At 37.7% G+C, this 21,634-nt stretch overlaps 1 protein-coding gene across 2 annotated transcripts in view; it reads left to right on the top strand.

The window, feature by feature from the left end:
- The window catches only part of STIMATE (STIM activating enhancer), a 92,029-nt gene extending 70,888 nt beyond the window's left edge, over positions 1-21,141 (top strand). For both annotated transcript variants that reach the window (XM_050957891.1, XM_050957892.1), the window contains 4 exons: positions 9,227-9,339; positions 11,718-11,795; positions 12,448-12,597; positions 16,933-21,141. In XM_050957891.1, coding sequence (XP_050813848.1) covers positions 9,227-9,339; positions 11,718-11,795; positions 12,448-12,597; positions 16,933-17,046 — 455 coding nt within the window. In that variant the 3' untranslated portion in view covers positions 17,047-21,141. The remainder of the gene's footprint in view (positions 1-9,226; positions 9,340-11,717; positions 11,796-12,447; positions 12,598-16,932) is intronic.
- The last annotated feature ends 493 nt before the right edge of the window (positions 21,142-21,634 follow it).

The raw sequence follows: 21,634 nt of genomic DNA on the forward strand, positions 1-21,634 counted from the left end.
TTTTGTCTTCTGTACTAAGCTATCATAAGTGCCATTACAAAAAAAATTTACTGTAAACTATTTCTGTTGATATAATGGCAACATTTTGTATGTAGTTAACTAGTTGTTACAACTGAAAAATTATTATTTTTGTGCAAATAAGATTTGATTCCTTTAATTCAGCCAGTCATTGTACGCTTGGATACTTTTGTCCATAATGAAGGTAGAGTGATGTTCCCACCGAACATTCCGGTGACATTTTAGAAAATGTTTTTAGTCTTAATGAGAAAGTATTTGGTCTACGATTTGTGCTCTTAGGTTTTCTTTTCTTTCACGTTATCTAAAAAGGGTAAATAACTTGTTTGTTTAAAAAAAACTGATTACATAACTAGGAACTAAACTGTACTCAGTTGTTAGTGTCATGTATTTTTAATGTTCAAAGGTAAATTTAAGAAATTTGAACGTATATTTTCTACACACAATCTGTTGGGGGTCTCAGATCTGCCTACTAAAAATCCTCTAAGGGAGACCTAGAACTGTGAGCAAGAACCTCAATATTTTACTGAAAGATTTCTCTGGAGGTAGGCAAAGGAACTTCTTTCTTCTGAAGAGGATGTTTTCATCTTAATTACAACAAGGATTCTGGTGGCACCTTAAATGCTAACATTTATTTGGGCATAAGCTTTCTGAAGAAGTGAGGTTTTTTAACCCACGAAAGTTTATGCCCAAATAAATCTGTTGGTCTTGAAGGTGCCACCGGACTCCCTGTTGTTTTTGTGGATACAGACTAACACGACTATCCGCTGATACTTGACTTCATCTTGATTGCAAGTATAAATAAAAACCAGGGCTCTCTTCTGTGCCTGAACTGACCAATGACACTGTCCTGTGCTGTTTGATTATATAGTTTCTAGAAATACATTCTCATGATAGTTCTTGCTATGAGATCATCTCCTTTCTTAGCCGTATTACTTATTCTCTAGTGATTCATTACTTAAGATGTTGTCCAGCAGAAATAGCACTCCTACTGCTTGTATTGAGAGTCATCTTTATATGAAAGATAGTTTTAAGATATAAATGCCTCCAGGAAAGGACTGATAACAGAATTTTTATGTTCAGAAGTGGCTACTGTTTATGCAGCAGATTAGATGTGTGTGGCGCTTTATAAGTAAAACTGCATGACTATACCCCAAGAATAGTTATTCATTGTAGTTTTTCAATCTTAACATTATCTTTGTGTTTTCAAGTACAACAAGTTAGAAGTCAAGCTTTTAATATTTAGAATTCATGTGAACATAAGAACGTGGGAGAAACAGCTGAAATTCACACTAGGGTGACCAGATGTCCCGATAAAATCGGGATCGTTCTGATAGTCAGTCATTTGTCCTGCGTCCTGATGGATGTATAGTTGGGACGCCATTTGTCCCAATATACTGGCTCAGGGAGTGTTTTTTGCGCTTTGGCAGCACTCCAGCTCGGCTTTTTTTTTTCCTTTTGCTCCGGTGGCGCTCCGGACCTGCCCCCCCCATGTATCCCGATATTTTGTTCATGTAATCTGGCCACCCTAATTCACACTGACAAGAACCTATTCATGTATCTCAAATACAGAAACATTCTCCCCATCTTTGTGATGTTATACTTCTTAAGTTGCTCTGAATAGACAACAGGTGTCTAGAACAACTTAGTAAAAATGACCATATTTCTAACTTAAATCTTGCTCTGTTGTCTCTGCTTGCTTTAACTTCTTAGCCTGCAAAGCACTCCAGTGCGTCCAGTAAATCAAACTATAATTTGATTTACTGTAGCTATAATTTTTGTTCACAGAATCATAGAATATCACGGTTGAAAAGGAGGTCATCTAGTCCAACCCCTGCTCAAAGCAGGACCAATCACCAACTAAATCATCCCAGCCAGGACTTCATCAAACCTGACCTTAAAAACCTCTAAGGAAGGAGATACCACCAGTTCCCTAGGTCATCCATTCCACCACCCTCCTAGTGAAAATGTTTTTCCTAATACCCAACCTAAACCTCCCCCACTGCAACTTCAGACCATTACTCCTTGTTCTGTCATCTGCTACCACTGAGAACAGTCTAGATCCATCCTCTTTGGAACCGCCTTTCAGGTAGTTGAAAGCAGCTATCAAATCCCCCCTCATTCTTCTCTTCTGCAGACTAAACAATCCCAGTTCCCTCAGCCTCTCCTCATAAGTCATGTGCTTCAGCCCCCTGATCATTTTTGTTGCCCTCAGCTAGACTCTCTCCAATTTGTCCACATCCGTTCTGTAGTGTGGGGCCCAAAACTGGACACAGTACTCCAGATGAGGCCTCATCAATGCTGAATAGAGGGGAATGATCACGTCCCACGATCTGCTGGCAGCGTTCCTACTTATACAGCCCAAAATGCTGTTAGCCTTCTTGGCAACAAGGGCACACTGTTGACTCAGATCCAGCTTCTCATCCACTGTAACCCCTAGCTCCTTTTCTGCTTTTCCTTTTCCTTAGAACTGCTGCCTAACCACTCGGTCCCTAGTCTGTAGCAGTGCATGGAATTCTTCTGTCCTAAGTGCAGGACTCTGCACTTCTTGTTGAACCCCATGAGATTTCTTTTGGCCTAATGCTCTTAATTTGTCTAGGTCCCTCTATATCTTATCCCTACCCTCCAACATATCTATCGTTCCTCCCAGTTTAGTGTCATCTGAAAACTTGCTGAGGATGTAGTCCACACCATCCTACAGATCATTAATGAAGATATTGAACAAAACTGACCCTTGGGGCAGTCCACTTGATACCGGCTGCTAACTGGACATGGAGCCATTGATCAATACCCATTGAGCCTGACGTTCTAGCCAGTTTTCTATCCACCTTATAGTCCATTCATCCAGCCCATACTACTTTAACTTGCTGGCAAGAATACTGTGGGAGATCATATCAAAAGCTTTGCTAAAGTCAAGGAATAGCACGTCCACTGCTTTCCCATCATCCACAGAGCCAGTTATCTCGTCATAGAAGGCAATTAGGTTAGTCAGGCATAACTTGCCCTTGGTGAATCCATGCTGACTGTTCCTGATCACTTTCCTCTCCTCTAAGTGCTTCAGAATTGATTCCTTGAGGACCTGCTTCATGTTTTTTCCAGGGACTGAGGTGAGGCTGACCAGTCTGTAGTTCCCCGGATCTTCCTTCTTCCCTCTTTTAAAGATGGGCACTACATTAGCCTTTTTCCAGTCATCCGGGACCTCCCCCATTCGCCATGAGTTTTCAAAGATAATGGCCAATGGCTCTGCAATCACATCCACTAACCTTTTTTAGCACCCTCGGATGCAGTGCATCCGGCCTCATGGACTTGTGCTCATACAGCTCTTCTAAATAATCCTGAACCACGTCTTTCTCCACAAAGGGCTGGTGACATCCTCCCCATGCTGTGCTGCCCAATGCAGTAGTTTGGGAGCTGACCTTGTTCAAGAGGACAGAGGCAATAAAAGCATTGAGTACATTAGCTTTTTCCACATCCTCTGTCACTAGGTTGCCTCCCTCATTCAGTAAGTTGCCCACACTTTCCTTGACTTTCTTCTTGTTGCTAACATACCTGAAGAAACCCTTCTTGTTACTCTTAACATCTCTTTCTAGCTGCAACTGCAAGTGTGATTTGGCCTTCCTGATTTCACTTCTGCAATATGTTTATACTCCTCTCTGGTCATTTGTCCAATCTTCCACATCTTGTAAGCTTCTTTTTTTGTTTAAGATCAGCAAGGATTTCACTATTAAGCCGAGCTGGTTGCCTGATATATTTACTATTCTTTCTACGCATCGGGATGGTTTGTTCCTGCCACCTTAATAAGGATTCTTTAAAATAGAGCCAGCTCTCCAGGACTCCTTTCCCCCTCAAGTTATTCTCCCAGGGGATCCTGCCCATCAGTTCCCTGAGGGAGTCAAAGTCTGCTTTTCTGAAGTCCAGGGTCTGTATTTTGCTGCTCTCCTTTCTTGTGTCAGAATCCTGAACTCAACTATCTCATGGTCACTACCTCCCAGGTTTCCATCCACTGTTGCTTCCCCTACTAATTCTTCTCTGTTTGTGAGCATCAGGTCAAGAAGACTCTGCCCCTAATTGGTTCTTCCAGCACTTGCACCGGGAAATTATCCCCTACACTTTCCAAAAACTTCCTGGATTGTCTGTGCACCGTGTATTTCTCTCCCAGCAGATATCGGGGTGACTGAAGTCCTCCATAAGAACCAGGGCCTGTGATCCGGCAACTAACAGAAGTTACTAGAAGAAAGCCTCACCACCTCATCCCCCTGGTCTGGTAGTCTATAGCAGACTCCTACCATGACATCACCCTTGTTGCTCTTAGTTCTAAACTTAATCCAGAGACTCTCAGATATTTCTGCAGTTTCATACTGGAGCTCTGAGCAGTCCTACTGCTCTCTTACATACAATGCAATTCCTCCACCTTTTCTGTCTTGCCTGTCCTTCCTGAACAGTTTATGTCCATCCACGACAGTACTCCAGTCATGTGATTTATCCCACCAAGTCTTTGTTATTCCAATCACATCATAATTCCTTGACGGTGTCAGGACTTCCAGTTCTCCCTGCTTGTTTCCAAGACTTCTTGCATTTGTGTATAGGCACTTAAGATAACTCTCTGATCATCCTGCTTTCTCAGTCTGAGGCAGAAGTCCTCCCCTCTTGCACTCTCCTGCTCATGCTTCCTCCTGGCATCCCACTTCCCCACTTAAATTAATCTAATCCTAACCTTATACATAAATACTGAATTTGCTTGTTTCTCGTTGCTCTTGAGATGTGTGACCTGGTAATACTGTGTTGCAGAATAGCAGTGAGATGCACTGCCAGAGATGAGTAGAGAATTTGCAATTAGTCTGCTTTTGTTATTTTTCTCACTAGCCAGTGTTAATAACCCTTCATTTTCATAAGCATCAAATTAATTGTTTTAATGATTAAAAGGAAATGTGGCCCCATATCATATGGTAACCTTCTGCTCCTTCCCATGGCTGAGAATTCTACAGAGGCATAGTTATCTGCATCTGGAGGAGCCTTGCCTTGTAAAGAGCCACACTTCTGGCTCAGTAAGTAGTGGTGGCATTGTTACTCAGATGTTATCAACAAGTGGTGGCATTGTTACTCAGATGTTATCAATTTAAACTATGATCAAAAAATCAGACACGTAGGAATGGAAGGGACCTCGATAGATCTAGTCAGTCCCCTGAACTCTAAGCAGGACTAAGTAATAACTAGACCATTCCTGAGAGGTGTTTGTCTAACCTGTTCTTAAAATTATCCAAAACGAAGATTCCATATCTTTCCTAGATAATTTATGCCAGTGTTTACCAACCCTGACAGTTAGGAAGTTTTTCTTAATGTCCAACTTAAGCCTCCCTTGCTGCAATTTAAGCCCACTGATTCTTGTCCTATCCTCAGAGGTTAATGAACAGTTTTTCACCCTCTTCCTTGTAACAACCTTTTATGCACTGTACTTGAAACACAAAGATGTTAAGATTGAAAAACTTCTTTCCATATTTCAACCTCCGATCCTAATTCATTTTAAATGTTAATATTAAACAGCAGTCTATTTTGCTCATATACAGATATATTGTATGTCTAGGGCATGCCAAGTATCCTGCCTAGCACACTAGATGATATATAATCTTTATACAACTACAGTGAAAGTTAGGGCCAATGTGCAAAGACTAAGACTCTCTCTCCACATAACCCTCAAAACAAAATCTTCATTCACTCCACACATCTGCTCATCCCACTCCCCAGAAACTGCCTGCAGGGAACAGGTGGATATGACCTGATAATCAACAGAATTCACCACTAAAGGAAGCAGTTTACTCAGTGAGGGGACCCTTCCAGTTAAACCAAAGGATAGTGTGTTCATTTTAGTTGATCTCAAATGTTATTGCCAGATGGGGAAGGGCAAATTTCCCACAGTCTCATAAATATACCTTGAACAGGAGGGGTGAAAGAACAGAACCCTATGATACCCTACATGAAACAGCCTGGAGCCATCTGAAGCCTATCCTTGTGAATAGAGCCATTGCAAGAGCGACTTGCCTTTGGCAGAGTCTGCAGCCACATCAATACCTCAGTCAAGATTACTCAAGGCCACTGATAAAAGAATGATTATGAGCACTTTTATTTTAATTCATCAGCAGGAGACTCAACCAGGGAAACCGCAGTATCTGTGCTATACCTACATCTAAAAGCAGGTGAACAGAATCAAAAAATCGGAGGACTCAAAATATTGCCACAGCTGTGACACCACCTTCTCTAGAATCTTCACCAAAAAGAGAACATTACCATAGGGTCCCCACACAGTAAGATTATCAATAAGAAGAGTGCCATCAGACCACTATTTTTCTAGTTTAACACTGAACTGTATTTTATTTACCAGTCTAGGTATTAGGGGAAAGAACAAATCCTAGCTAACTCTGATGGCAATGCCATTATTCTGGTTTTCTCATCTAAATGGCACAAATGAAAGTGTTTTGTTCAGACAGTGTGGAAATATTACTATCTCTAAATGTACCAATTCATTTTTAGCCCTGAAGCCTCCAGAAATGAGAGTGTGATCATGATAAAATAGGTTTATGCTTTTCTCCTAGTCTACCTCAGAGCAGGTCAATTAATTATCTTAACTTGCATCTTTAAGGCTCTCTCTCTCGTGGGGAATGGGAAGAAAAGCTGATTTCTCTCCATTCTAGTTCAGTGTGGCTTCTGTGAGCTCTCATCCACCTTGATGGGTCACTAAATCTGATATGCAAAGTCATCTCTTGGATATATGAGCATTGTATTAGAATTGTTTTTTTATACAAGTTGTTTCCTTGCTATTGATAAACTGTCAAATACTGTTCACAAATTCAGTTTTCTGTTTTCAAGCTTTCCCAAGAAAATGTTTTAGATGATGTTATTCAGTATCTGTATTAATCTATAATAATTAGTAGTAAATCTGTGGCTCTGCATTTTTTGGACAGCAGAATTTCTACTGGCTTCATAGCTTGTTTTACATAACTTCTTTACTTTTTACAGAATATTTAAATTCTGAGGGCCTGTAAGATTTTTAAGATCAAGATAAATTATATTGTCATAGAGAGTCCTGAAAAATGCTAAGAATTCTAGAGCTCCATACTTACTGTGTTGTTTTTTTTTTTTAAACCACTTTTCTGGGTTGACTTTTAATTTGAGTTCTCTTTCCTCATCTTTGAAAATGTAGATACTCAAGAAAATTTTCTGGGTAACTTTCTAGAGGACATGTAGTAATATTTTTTTCTATGAAATGCATAATTTTAAAACTATTTCTGTAATAAAGGTGAAAGATAGCTTTGGATATTGTCTGTCAAAACTGAGTCAGATTTAATTTATTAAATGGCAGCAAGGTTTTAAAATTCTACCTCTTATCTGTCCCTAAATAGTTGCATTTCCTAACTGTGACATCAGATTTGATAGAATGACATTTGCCAGCACTTCTGTTTACCACTAGTAGATTTTTATTATTTCTGTTAACTATAACCAAAGTGTTGTATACTCTGAGGTACAATAGTATCAAATCCCATGGTGTGGAATCAGAGTATATGGGATCCTGATTTCAATTGCTGTAGTTTTCAAAATTTAGGGACCCCAGAATGGATTTTTAAGCCTGAATAGCAACTCTGTGGCTCAGGCTATAATTTTGTTTTTTTTCATAAGTTACGTAATGAAGGAAAAATTAGAAAATACTAATAAAAGAAAAGTTTGCAAGTCTGGGAATTCACTGTTAATTTCAGTCTTAACTTAAACCCCACATCTGTGGAAAATTCATAGTTACATGGCAGACCAGGAAACATGATCTGTTGGCTGAGGAACCTTCACACAGAGTTTTCACACTTTCGGACATTGGGTCTGTATAATTTAAGCCTTTAAAACAGTATATTCAAATTGTAGCACTCCAGGAACATCTCCTGGTGAATTTTTTCTGGGAAAAGCTGGGCTAGTCTGAAAAATCAGTTTCTGCCTGCTGTGGAATTTCAAGAGGAGAGTGTAAAACTCAAGACTATTTGCTGTACATCTTTCAATAGCTTTCCGGGAAAGGACGTAGCCATGGTCGACTGTGCATTACAGTTGTATAAAGGCATTTGAATTTCCATTGCACTTTATTTACAGACATAAATATTAAGCTATATTTGAAGAGGCTGTAAAAGTTGTTTGTTGAAAGTGAATGGTGAAATCTGTAGAAAAACTTTTGTTTTAAATTAAGTGTTAGGAAAGCACGCCTGAGCTGTCAAATTTTGGTGATATTGTGATGCTGGTTAAAATTCATCTGAATGTTTTGTCAGGCACTCCACTCTTATCTCAGCTGCAACCAGGTATGTTCAGTTATGCTGTAGTTATAACAGGATATATACGTTTTCTGTTGGAATATTTGTATGACAGTTCTAATTCCAGAGCAATTGGTATTTTGCTTGGTATTCATTGTACAGCACCTTACCTGGGGTATAGCAAAATTACTTAGGTTTTTATGATTTACATGTGATACTTCTTTAATCAGTGCAATGAAGATATATCCTGATTAGCTTGCAGGAAGCTCTGAACAAAATTAAGTTTTTGAAGGTTACTCATTCTCTTGTAATCTGTTGCCGTTCTTGCCATAATTACCATCAGTCATTCATGGTTGCTGACATTTGTATAAGATACCTATATATACAGTTTGGCAAAAGCACAAATGCAGGAATATTCTATTTTCTTTTAAAAGGTTATCTGTGCTAGAGCAAGATACACTGCAGCAGCCAAGTATTGTGTAAGTTTTCTGCCTTTAGAAAACATAATTATTTGCCAAAATGGGAAATAATTTATAGCAACTGGCTTTATGGAAAGGTAAATATCTTGTGAGATGTAAGCTAATTCTGTGCTTTATCTGCTGAGTTCGATAATGTATACTAAAGCAAACTGTAACAAGGTGCTCCCTAACTAAACAAAAGGTGCTCTTTCGAGTTTTCTAAAGTAAAGCACAAAAATTTGGACTGCTCAGGGAAGGCAACTTCATCCAAGCAAAGGGATATCAACAAATGTTGTTGCTATTCAAAAATATCATCAGACTACTTTTAGATGGCAACCACTTATCAAATATTTGTTTTACTTTGGTTTACCAAGTTTTTCTCCCTTGTCTAATTTTGCTTTTGTTTTTCTTAAACATATGTTAAGTCAAGTGATAGTGAGCTAAACTGGTGTATTAAACTTTTGCTTTTTTTTGTAGGTGACCCGCTGCAGTGCAGTGCTTGGGTGGGACAGTGTGCACTGTACATAGTGATCATGATGTTTGAGAAAACCATCATCATTATAGTCCTCCTAATACCTCAATGGAAAGAGGTTTGAGTCTTTATACAATTTTTATAGTTAAATGAATTGCAGATAGATGCCAGAAAGTGATAAGCTATTAATTCTACTTAATCCAAAAAGACTAAGGCTATCATGCAAGCTATGTAAAGGTCCACAGTTGGTGCTACGTAACTGTTGCCTATGGTAATGGAGCATCCTGATACCACTAATTGGATTTCACTGGTGATAATGCCACCATTCTATTTTGCATTTAGTAGGTTTTGCATCGTGTACAATATAAGATCACATGCTCACCTGAGGTATCATAGAATAACAGGATTGCAAGGGACCTCAGGAGGTCATCTAGTCCAACCCCCTACTCAAAGCAGGACCAATCCCCAACTAAATCATCCCAGCCAGGGCTTTGTCAAGCCTGACTTTAAAAACTCCTAAGGAGGGAGGTGGTGGAACCTCCTTAGGTAATCCATTCCAATGCTTCACCACCCTCCTAGTGGAAAAAGTTTTTCCTAATATCCAACCTAAACCTCCCCCACTGCAACTTGAGACCATTGCTCCTTGTTCTGTCATCTGTCACCACTGAGAACAGTCTAGATCCATCCTCTTTGGAACCCCCTTTCAGGTAGTTGAAAGCATCAAATCTCCCTCATTCTTCTCTTCTGCAGACTAAATAATCCCAGTTCCTTCAGCCTCAAGTCATATGCTCCAGCCCCCAATAATTTTTGTTGCCCTCCGCTGGACTCTTTTTCCAATTTTTCCACATCCCTCTTGTAGTGTTTCTCCCATAACTGAACATGGTACTCCAGATGAGGCCTCACCAATGCCAAATAGAGGGGAATGATCACATCTCTCAATCTGCTGGCAGTGCTACCTAAAAGGAGACTGAGTGCATCAGCCTTTCCTTTAGTTAAATTACAGCTCTAACTTTAAACCTAATGTGTATTCTTTTCCATAGTTTTAGAGCATAATAGAACATTGTTACATTTTTTGTAGTAAAACCTTAGTAATTCACACTGCAATAAAGGAATCATTGCTGAGTTACTAAAAAAATAGCCAATAAGCAAACAAAAGTCAGTTACTGCAGCACAAAGTGTATTTTGAGCCTTTATACAGGTACAGTATAGCTTAGCTCCAGTATATGCTAATACTATTAGTTACACTAATAAGTTTATGGTAGCATGTTCAGTAAGCATAATGAAGTTGCAGTAATGAGGAATGACTTGCAGGCTGAGATCTGTATGAAAGATCATAACATTGTAAGTGACCTGATTTATAATCTAAGCATGATAATACTTACCTGGAGCAGCAAAAGTCACCATAGTGTATTGTAATTCACCTTTATAGTGCCTTTGTTTTATAAAATATTTGAAAACTTCTGCATCCCATGTCCAGATATTTAACTTTTTAAAACTGCAGCATATGTTTGTAAGTGATTTCCAAGATATTGGTTCTTCCAGTCAAAGCTTTCTGGAAAGAGAGTTGAGTGGATATTTGAATGTAGCCTATGCTTTGTTTTGCTTGGTCAAACCTCTTTTATGGCCATGGTTAGTTCAACTGCAGGAAGCACATACATCATCTTGGACATGTCTCTAATAGAAACTTTCATCTCAGTGTAGAATCAAGTGGGAACAACAAGTCCACACGCTTTTAAAGGGATAATTTATAGTTTTGTCTATAATTGATAAAGCATTTTATATAACTGAACTGTGAAATAAAGTGCCATGTAGGTACCAGGTGGATTGTCTGGTTTAGTACATCATACACAATTTAACGTTCAAGATGATTACTCACAGCAGTTAGACCTGAATAACTGCTGTTAGGTGTTCTAGACTAAGGGTTCTCAAACTGGGGATCGGGACTGTCAGCCTCCACCCCAAACCCCGCTTCACCTCCAGCATTCATAATAGTGTTAAATATTAAAAAAGTGTTTTTAATTTATAAGGGGACGGTCATACGCAGAGGCTTGCTGTGTGAATGGGGTCACCAGTACAAAAGTTTGAGAACCACTGTTCTATACCATCCCTGTAGAATAAAACAGGATTTTTTACACTATATTTTATAGTATTCTGACCAGTTTATTTAAATCTCCAAGTGATGAAGTATCAGACATTTTCCTTGGGAATATAAGGTGATTAATTCATCAAGTAGTATCTGGTTGCTTCACCTACTCACAAGTCATCACATTCCTTCTGTAATCACAAATTAGTGGGATGGCAGATTGCTTTCAGTCAGCACCACTTGTTTATTAAATGCAATTTATAAACCTTCTGTAACAAAATTATATTCCTTTTCTGTGAAACTGTCCTTTCTAATTCATCTGGCTACCAGCCTAATACTTTCTATAACACTTTCCAACCCAACTGCATACACATACTGTTGTAGTCTGAATTTTGATCTTTTTCTTTTCACAGGTAGCTTTATTGAATCCTATAGAGAACCCCCAGCTGGAGCTGGCTATCGTCATGCTGATAGTTCCCTTCTTCGTTAATGTTAGTACAACTGTATGCTTTTCAAAGATGGTTAACTTGTGTTTCTCTCCCCCCACCCATCCCCTTCTCCATCTGTTAAAATTAATCTGTACCGCACAGTGTGCCTTGGTGATATCTTAGTGTTACAAGTCTTCAACACTTGTGTGTGTGTAAATAATACATATAAAGTGTTTATGTACATATGTATCTATAAAATCCATAATCAACAATGCCATTGGGCACAGAAATGGTGCACAGAATGCCCATTGTTGAATGTACTATACAGATATGATTGTACCAGTTAGAAAATTCCAGTTAAATTAGGTTTATTTAGGAAAGCATTAATTTGTTTGGAGTGCCAAAAAATATCATCCCATTGAAATGCCCTAGACCAAGCAAGACTATCCATATGTCAAGATTAAGAGCTAATAAAAAATGCCCACTAAGCAGCATCTTTTTTCTTATTGGTGCAAGAGCAGGAAATAGGGCAGCTATGTTTCAGGAGATATATGGTAAATGTTAGGTCATGTGACTGGATCTGTACAGGATTTTGCAGTATTTGGCCAAATCCCACTTAGTACAATTGTTCCCTAACTCCATTCCAAGGTCTGAATGACTAACACATATGCTGACCTAAAGAAAAACTGAACTGTGAATTTTCCCCTGTTAACAGGCATTAATGTTCTGGGTAGTGGATAACTTTCTTATGAAGAAAGGGAAGACAAAAGCTAAACTTGAAGAAAAGGAAGTGGGGCAAGATTCAAGGAACGGAAGTAAAGTCCGATACAGGAGAGCGGCATCGCATGAAGAGTCAGAGTCAGAAGTATGTAGATGCCTCGCTTGCTGTACCTGAGTCAACTCCCTTCCTCTTGACTTACAATATCTTAGATTTGATTAGTTTTGTTCTAAATTTGCCTAGAGCGCTTATACGCAAGACTCCATTGAATAAATCGGCGACTGCTAATTCACTTCTCTTATTGACCCTTTACAAAGCGGCTGATGATTTTCCTGGGGTTTCAGATGCCTCAAAAGGCTACTGCTAATTTTCAAAAGGATTGTTTTTTAGATCCTGTGGTGTCAGTTAATTCAATTAATAGTGAACTACAGCTTTAATATGGCTATCATATAAGGATATTGTATATCTAAAAATGGTGACTTCAGATTTGTTAAAACAGGCATTTCGTCTGTTATGATAAAAATCTTACACATTTGAACATAAGATCAATGTCAAGTAGTTTTGTTTGTTTGTTTTTTAAGGGTTGGTGAGGTTAAAGAGTCTACAGCAGTTTTAAAACCATATCTAGTCATTAGTGTACAGGATTATACACTACAAATAAGTGCCATGGCCGCTTCCCCATTCAGCATTGCAAATAACCTTGCATTTGACTTTAAGCAACTGTGATAGGATGAGAACCTCATTCTCTCAATTCTATTCTCCTCCTTAACAGAGGAGCTTAATTAAGGTGGTTCAGAAATGTTTCTTTTGCTTGCTACCCACTAAAAGAACTTAACCATGATGAAAGATCATTCATCTGAAGCATACAGCTGTGTAAGAGTCATTGTTATATCTCTCTAGTTCCATTTTTCTGTGGAACATGGTACTTTCAGTAATTACACTGAAAGTAAAGGGGCCAAAAAGTCAATTTTTTAAAATTTCTTGATTTAAAGATAATCTTATTCAAAATTCTGTTAAGCACTTTTTGTTTTGCATAAAGACAAGAAGCTTCCTTGAGTATATGAGCACTTCTGTCACTATTGTTTAATATCAGTTTTCTACATTATCAGTAGTAACTATTCTTTTGTTCAGTAAATAAAACTGCCACTGAAAGGTGGTCAGAGAACCCATCTGCCCACAACTGGAACATTTGCGGGGTCCCAGTACGCAGAGCTTTCTTGAGTCAAATGACCTTTCTTTAAGATCAGATAATAATACCTGTAGACTTTATGGGCCCATATCTCTATTAGAGATGAAGATGGCTGCAGTCTTCAATTTCTGCAAATGTGTTCATAGCAAATTGCTTGAACTGCTCTTGGTTAGAAACACATTTGGGGCACTCTGATTTATTTCTTGCATAGAAGGTGAAGTATGAAAAAGCATTCTGATGTTTGAAAGTTACTTTCTAATTAGAGCTATTAAGCAATTAAAAAAATTAATTGCACGATTAAAAATAACACCATTTATTTAAATATTTTTGAATGTTTTCTACATTTTCAAATAATTTCAGTTATCACACAGAATACAATGTACAGTGCTCACTTTATATTTTATTACAAATATTTTCACAGTAAAAAACAAGGCTTTTTTAATTCACTGAATACAAATACTGTAATACAATCTCTGTCGTAAAAGTTGAACTTGCAAATATAGAATTATGTACAAAAAAAAACTGCATTCAGAAATAAAACAGTGTAAAACTTTAGAGCCTACAAGTCCACTCAATCCTACCTCTTGTTCATCCAATCACTCAGACAAACAAGTTTGTTTACATTTGCAGGAGATAATGCCCATTTCTTGTTTACAATGTCATCTGAAAGTGACAACAGTGTTTGCATGACACACTTGTAGCTGGTTTCACAAGATATTTACGTGTCAGATGCACTAAAGATTCATATATCCCTTCATGCTTCAACCACCATTCCAGAGGACATGCATCCGTGCCGATGACAGGATCTGCTTGATAATGATGCAAAGCAGTGCAGACCAGTGCATATTAATTTTCCTCTGAGTTAGATACCACCAGTAGAAGATTGATTTTCTTTTTTGGTGGTGCAGTTCTGTAGTTTCTACATCAGAGTTTTGCTCTTTTAAGACTTCTGAAAACATGCTCCATACCTCATCCCTCTCAGATTTTGGAAAGCACCTTAGATTCTCAAATCTGGAATTCAGTGCTGTAGTTATCTTTAGAAATCTCATATTGGTACCTTCTTTGCGTTTTGTCAAATCTGCAGTGAAAGTGTTCTTAAAATGAACAGCATGCTGGGTCATCATCTGAAATTGCTATAACATGAAATATATGGCAGAATGTGGGTAAAACAAATAGAGCAGGAGACATACAATTCTCCCCCAAGGAATTCAGTTACAAATTTAATGTATTTTTTTAATGAGTGTCATCAGCATAGAAGCATGTCCTCTGGAATGATGGCCAAAGCATAGAATCATAGAACTGGAAGGGACCTCAAGAGGTCATCTAGTCCAGTCCCCTGCATTCAAGGCAGGACTCAGTATTATCTAGACCATCCCTGACAGGTTTTTGTCTAACCTGTGCTTAAAAATCCCCAATGATGGAGATTCCACAACTTCCCTAGGCAATTTATTCCAATGCTTAACCATTCTGACAGTTGAGAAGTTTTTCCTAATGTCCATCCTAAACTGCCCTTGCTGCAATTTAAGCCCATTGCTTGTCCTATCCTCAGAGGTTAAGAACAACAATTTTTCTCCCTGTAAGAACCTTTTAGGTACTTGAAAACTGTTATCATGTCCCCTCTCAGTCTTCTCTTCTCCAGACTAAACAAACCCAGTTTTTTTCAGTCTTCCCACATAGGTCATGTTTTCTAGATCTTTAATCATTTTTGTTGCGCTTCTCCAATTTGTCCACATCTTCCTGAAATGTGGCACCCAGAACTGGACATAATACTCCAGTTTATTTAGTTGGGGATTGGTCCTGATTTGAGTAGGGGATTTGGACTAGATGACCCCCTGAGGTCTCTTCCAACCCTGATATTCTATGAGTTGAGGCCTAATCAGCACACAGCAGAGCGGAAGAATTACTTCTTGTCTTGCTTACAATACTCCTGCTAATACATCCCAGAATAATGTTTGCTTTTTTTTTTGCGCAATAGTGTTACGCTGTTAACTCATATTTAGCTTGTGATCCACTATGACCCCCAGATCCCTTTCCGCAGTACTCCTTAGTAGGCAGTCATTTCCCATTTTGTATGTGTGCAACTGATTGTTCCTTCCCAAGTGGAGCACTATGCATTTGTCCTCATTAAATTTCATCATATTTACTTCAGACCATTTCTCCAGTTTGTCCAGATCATTTTGAATTTTAATCCTATCCTCCAAAGCACTTGCAACCCCTCCCAGCTTGGTATCGTCTGCAAACTTTATAACTGTACTCTCTATCCCATTATCTAAATCATTATGAAGATATTGAACAGAACCAGACCCAGAACCGATCCCTGTGAGACCCCACTCGTTATGCCCTTCCAGCATGACTGTGAGCCACTGATAACTACTCTCTGGGAATGATTTTCCAACCAGTTTTGCACCCACCTTATAGTAGCTCCTTCTAGGTTGTATTTTCCTAGTTTGTTTATGAGAAGGTCATGCGAGACAGCATCAAAAGCCTTACTAAAGTCAAGATGTACCACATCTACCACTTCCTCCTCTATCTACAAGGCTTGTTACCCTGTCAAAGAAAGGGGCATACTAATGTTTAACATATCTGGCACATAAATACCTTGCAATGGCCAGCTACAAAGGTGCCATGCAAATGCTTTTTCTCACTTTCAGGTGACATTGTAAATAAGAAGCAAGCAGCATTAAGTCCCGTAAATGCAAACAAACTTTTTTCCTTTAGTGATTGACTGAACAAGAAGTAGGACTATGTGGACTTGTAGGGTCTAATGTTTTACATTGTTTTCTTTTTTTGAGTGCAGTTATGTAACAAAAAAAAATCTACATTGGTAAGTTGCACTTTCATGATAAAGAGATTGCACTTCAGTGCTTGTATGAAGTGAATTGAAAAATTATATTTATCATTTTTACAGTGAACACTGCACACTCTGTGTAACAGAAATCAATATATTTAAAAATATAGAAAAACATCCAAAAATTAATATATTTAAATAGGTATTTTATTGTTTAACAGTGCGATTAATCAAGATTAATTGTTTTGAATTAATCGTGTGAGTTAACTGCAATTAATCGACAGTTCTATTTCTAATGTAATATTTGAAGTGTCTGATAGTAGTGGCAGGTAGTGACATGAAACCTAACAAATCCAAAATTCTCCTGTTGTAATAAAGCCTCTCTTCTTAAACATTGAATAATTGGGCATTTTGCTAGAATAAGTTATTTAAAATAGATTCAAAGAAGAGAAAAAACAGAGATTGAATCTTATTTGAAACGTGCTATTTATATTTCTGTTTTTAGATCCTTATTTCAGCAGATGATGAAATGGAGGAGTCAGAAGTTGAAGAGGACCTGCGGAGACTGACTAACTTAAAGCCTGTTAAGAAGAAGCATCGATTTGGGCTGCCTGTATGATGCATTCCTGGCCTGTGGTATTTGCAGGTTTTGTGGCATAAGTTTCTTGGTCAGTGGATTTTCACTTTGCAACAGCATCCCTTTTTTCCTACCAACAGTTACTCAAGAACAGGTCTGTGATTAGGATGCAGGTAGTTTGAAGCATTCCAGTTCAGTTGCACTACAGAAACACTGACCAAATATGCAAGAGCATCCTTTCGTCATTTATGGAAACACAGCATTGTGAGGGACCAGACACTAACATTCTGGTTTGCATCTGACACTTCAGAGAAGACCACAGAAAAACAATTACTCAGTGTTGACTCGCTTATTGTTCCTGTGGTGATTCAGTGCAAGACATTCTGGAAAAGGGCACCGGGATTGACTAAGTGGAACCAGTGTGTTTTATTACTAAAACTGGTAATTGCAACATATTAATTCCTAGAGCAGAATAGTTTTATTGTTACAAGCTGTAACTTAATGTTATTTTTTTAAATACATGTTTACTTCCTACGAGGTACCTATGGAACTAATAGGCAGAACAAAGATTTTTTTCAAGTCTCCTCTAACCTATTTGACTATTTTATATTTAAGTTATATTTTCATACTGTTATATTTAAGGATTCTCTTTGTCAGAGAAAAGGACACTGTTCCCTTTTTTGTGTGGAAAAAGATCAAAAGATTTGCAGTGAAGTTCTCATTCGTCCTCGTCACTTGATTACGATAAGGCAAATGATGTTTTCACAAAGGGAAAAGCTTTCTTTCACTGTTGAAACCACCAAATGTCAACTAGAAATGTAGCCCCAAGTGTGGTTTTGGCAATGTCGTTTAACAGTAGTATTTTGAAAAATGGAGAAGTTCTCTACATATTTGGCAATATGCACTTTAGCAGATAAAGAAAACAAATTTTTATGATAGTTTCCTCATCTGTGAAATGAACCTCTAAGGATGACTTCATCAATATTTTGTCTCTTAAAAACTTGCAAGTCTCTGACCATACCTCTCAACTATTCCAAAGGAGGCAGAACATTCTCTCTTTATATTCCTTATATGGGATCTAGCACACGAGACACTGATCTGATTAGAGCTCTTAGCACTACCTTAATACATATAATTCTTCCTCTGGGTTGCGTTTTTACTTAAGGTTTTTTCCATTAAAATATAAATGTGTAATGCTGATCTTTAATAACAGTACTTCATTTGAAGGCTTTAAAACATATTTCCCCAGCACACACATTCCTTTTAAAAAAAAAAAAAAAAAGGCTATTTCTCCCTTTCTCTATTTGGAATAAAACTGAGAGGTACAGTGCACCTGTTACTACGTCTAAGATGTCTGTGGCTTTCAGTGTCGTCTTTCCATGGTTAATGAAAACATATCTGCTGGTGTTGAACCCTTGTAGACATGTTTTCAGTGACCTCCTATTCCTTTGGATATTTCCCAAATGGTAGTTATTGTTTGGACAGCTTTCTTTGATTCAGTTAAGCCTTGTGTAGGATGAGGTGATGTGTCAAAAAGATATCAAAGATTAGAAATAAGTTGCAAATCTGGACATCAGATGAGTTCCAAGCCTTAAAAAAACCAAACAAGTTAACTGGAAGACAGATCAGAACTTTTTAAAGATTTTTTTTAATTTTGTATATATTGAGTAGGTCTTCATGTGGTATGTTATCAATACTGCTGAAGTGGGGTCGGTAGGCCTTTGGAAATACTGTGTGCTCCCTTGCTTACCTTCACTATTCAAATATTTGTTTACTGCTTGGCTGTTGAGGTAAACAAAATGTCCTGGGGCTTCCTCCGTACACCTCAAGCTGTCCAGCTGACTAAAAGGGACATTTCACCAAACCTGACATTTGAGCTCGGTGAAGCCCCTGATCACTGTTACTGTGCTAAAACATAATTGCAGTAAGTTAAATGTTAATGTTTTTCTTACAGTAAATCTAGAAACTAAGGAAAACAGACACTTGCCTAATTTGAGTTTCTCTGAAGTATAAAGTAAGGAAATGTGTCTAATCAATGTTGCCTCCCAGTTTATTAGCTTACATTTTCAGTAAATGTTTCAGCTTGTTTGATTTACACCTTGTCTTGAGTATTGTACGATCAGGCAGGTTCAACCTCTCCAGTACAGTAGTTTAAGAAATTCACTTCAATGCACAGTATATCTAGTACAGCTTTGCCACCCCCTATAGGAATTAAGAACTAGTCTCCCCTGTTCACAAACTTCAGTATTTTTAATCAGGAGTTTGAGGGGATTTGCCTAGGCCTTGTTCTATTTGAGGTAATGAAATAAAACAGCTGGTGCATTCTTTATTGCACCATATTATACATACCTATCCACTTTAGTCATTAGGGATCATTTGAACAGCGCACAAATCATGAGCTTTATTTTTTTCCTTCCTGTATTCAGATTATGCAGAATATCAAAATGAGCTTCATTTCTAGTGTCAGTTTAGTCTGTGAACCATCAAATGGCCTTAATCATGTAAAATAAGCTTCTTTTATACAGACCTCATATTTACTGTCCAAGTAAAGATGGCATAAAGCACCATAGAGCCATTTTCTTCAGATTGTTTTAAGGGTAAAAATGCTTTTTTTCCCCTTTTTTTTTTTTTTTTTTTTTTTTTCCCCTTAAGTGCTTCAGTACCTCTGGGTTGAGGTTTATAGTTATTGTAACAGGACTTGTGACATAGTGAAATTCTATTAGCCAAAGACTCTTGAGCATTTCACATTCCCACAATCATAACATGGAAAATGAATACCTTTTATTAAAAAGGTTGTTTGACCATTAAATTTGATATAGTCCCCTCTTTTTAATACTGGACTCTTAAAGTTCCCCCAAGTGACAGCAAGAAGTTACATTTTTGCTCATTAGTTTTTATTACCCTTTCAAAAAAGAAAAGGAAAATATTAAATTATTTCCCTGTTTGCAAAAGTCTTAAATGAAAAAATGAATTCATGCAGTAGTTACAAGTTTATACATTTTTCTTTGAAGCCCAGACATGTAACATCTAGTGCTTCACTGTGTTTTGCTGTTAGATGGAGTATTTTGGCAGTACAGTTTAAGAGGAAACTATTCCCTAATGAGTTCATACGATGATTTGAAGACCTGGCAGCACATATGTGATTTTCCTCCAAATGTTAGTCTGCTGTCGCAAATCCATCCTTTAGACAACTCACAATAGGTTTAATTCAGACTGTACTTATAAAAGGTTGTCATTATTCCATAATTTGTTCAATTAAAATAAGCTTGTGTATAAATAAATAAGTCAGGGATTCTAAATGTATATGTATAGTTGAGCAGAAATTAGAAATATAGGAGGTCAAGATTCACCACAACTTGTCAATCTGACAACACATGAATCCGTTATATCTGCGCTGTGACATGTTGTCATCTAATATGTGGTCTTAAAGTTCTGGCTTTAATGCATTCAGGTCTCCTTGTCTTACTTTAAGTAGTAAAATGCTGTATATTAATGTTGCTGACTAAAATGAATTTTCCCTGAAGAAAAGCTATATCACATGCTTGTTGAGTTGTGAACTTAACTAAAACAATGCAAAGTGTTCCAGAGGTCTCTAACAAGTGTTTGTACAGTTTCCCACTGTGCCTGGTGGGGAAAGGAATGTTCAGCCTTAGCAGTGAAGGGTTGAGTATCTTAAGGAATTTCTGCCATTGCTTGACTAACCCCAAGTCTGCAACGTTCTGTGCTTTTTGCAGCAGCAAACTGTAGTGAAAGTGAACAAATCCAGCCACATCAGGTCAAAGTAGATCTACAGCACAGCTGTGCAACCTTTTTTTAGACAATATTTAGTCTCCATTTCAATGACTGAAAATGACTACTACGGTTTTACAAAGTAAAACTACACTATCTTTAAAAAAGGGACTCTTTTTTGTAATTGGGTTTTTGTCTTTCCTGGGTATGTCTCAAATTGAACTTTGGGTTTATTTGTTCATAAGTAAATTGGGAGTAGAGCCTATGTCAGCAAACAATGACAAATCTACTGCCCTCTGTTTGAACCATATTGTTTAATCAGTGGTGTTATATTAACGTTTAAGGGTATATGATGTAAGGGTACTTACATTGCATAATGATTTACAATAAAGTTTGACTTACTACAGATTTTTACATGTGTTCTGTGTTCCCTTATGTTAAAATGAATGTGCCTTCTGTTCTGGCATGCATTTTGTTGTTTAGAGTTTAAGCACTGAACTTCAGATCTGCTGGTATTAGTTTTTGCTTCTGCATTGGGATTAGTTTCAGTATGTTGACACAGCTCAAGATCCATTTTCCAAGGAGAGACAAGATATGTTAGATTACAGATTTTGTTTATATTTGTAAATGTCACACATTTAAAATTTCTCTCAAAGTTGCACTTACAAGGTGCAAAGGTGGTTGTGCTGCACAGATTTTGCCTTGAGTATATACACACAAAACATACCTGTCATGAAATAATCAAAGTGAATGTTTAGGTATACTCTCTTTGAAGACTTATGTCTGGTTCTGTCCCTAAGTTGCCAGCAGCTAAAGTATCATAACAGACCTGTGGACTTTAGACAGAATTGTCAGTCACTGGTATCAGGGGAATGCCCCACCTCTTGAACTTCAATCATGT

Source organism: Gopherus flavomarginatus, chromosome 6, assembly GCF_025201925.1.
Source record: "Gopherus flavomarginatus isolate rGopFla2 chromosome 6, rGopFla2.mat.asm, whole genome shotgun sequence".
NCBI lineage: Eukaryota > Metazoa > Chordata > Testudines > Testudinidae > Gopherus > Gopherus flavomarginatus.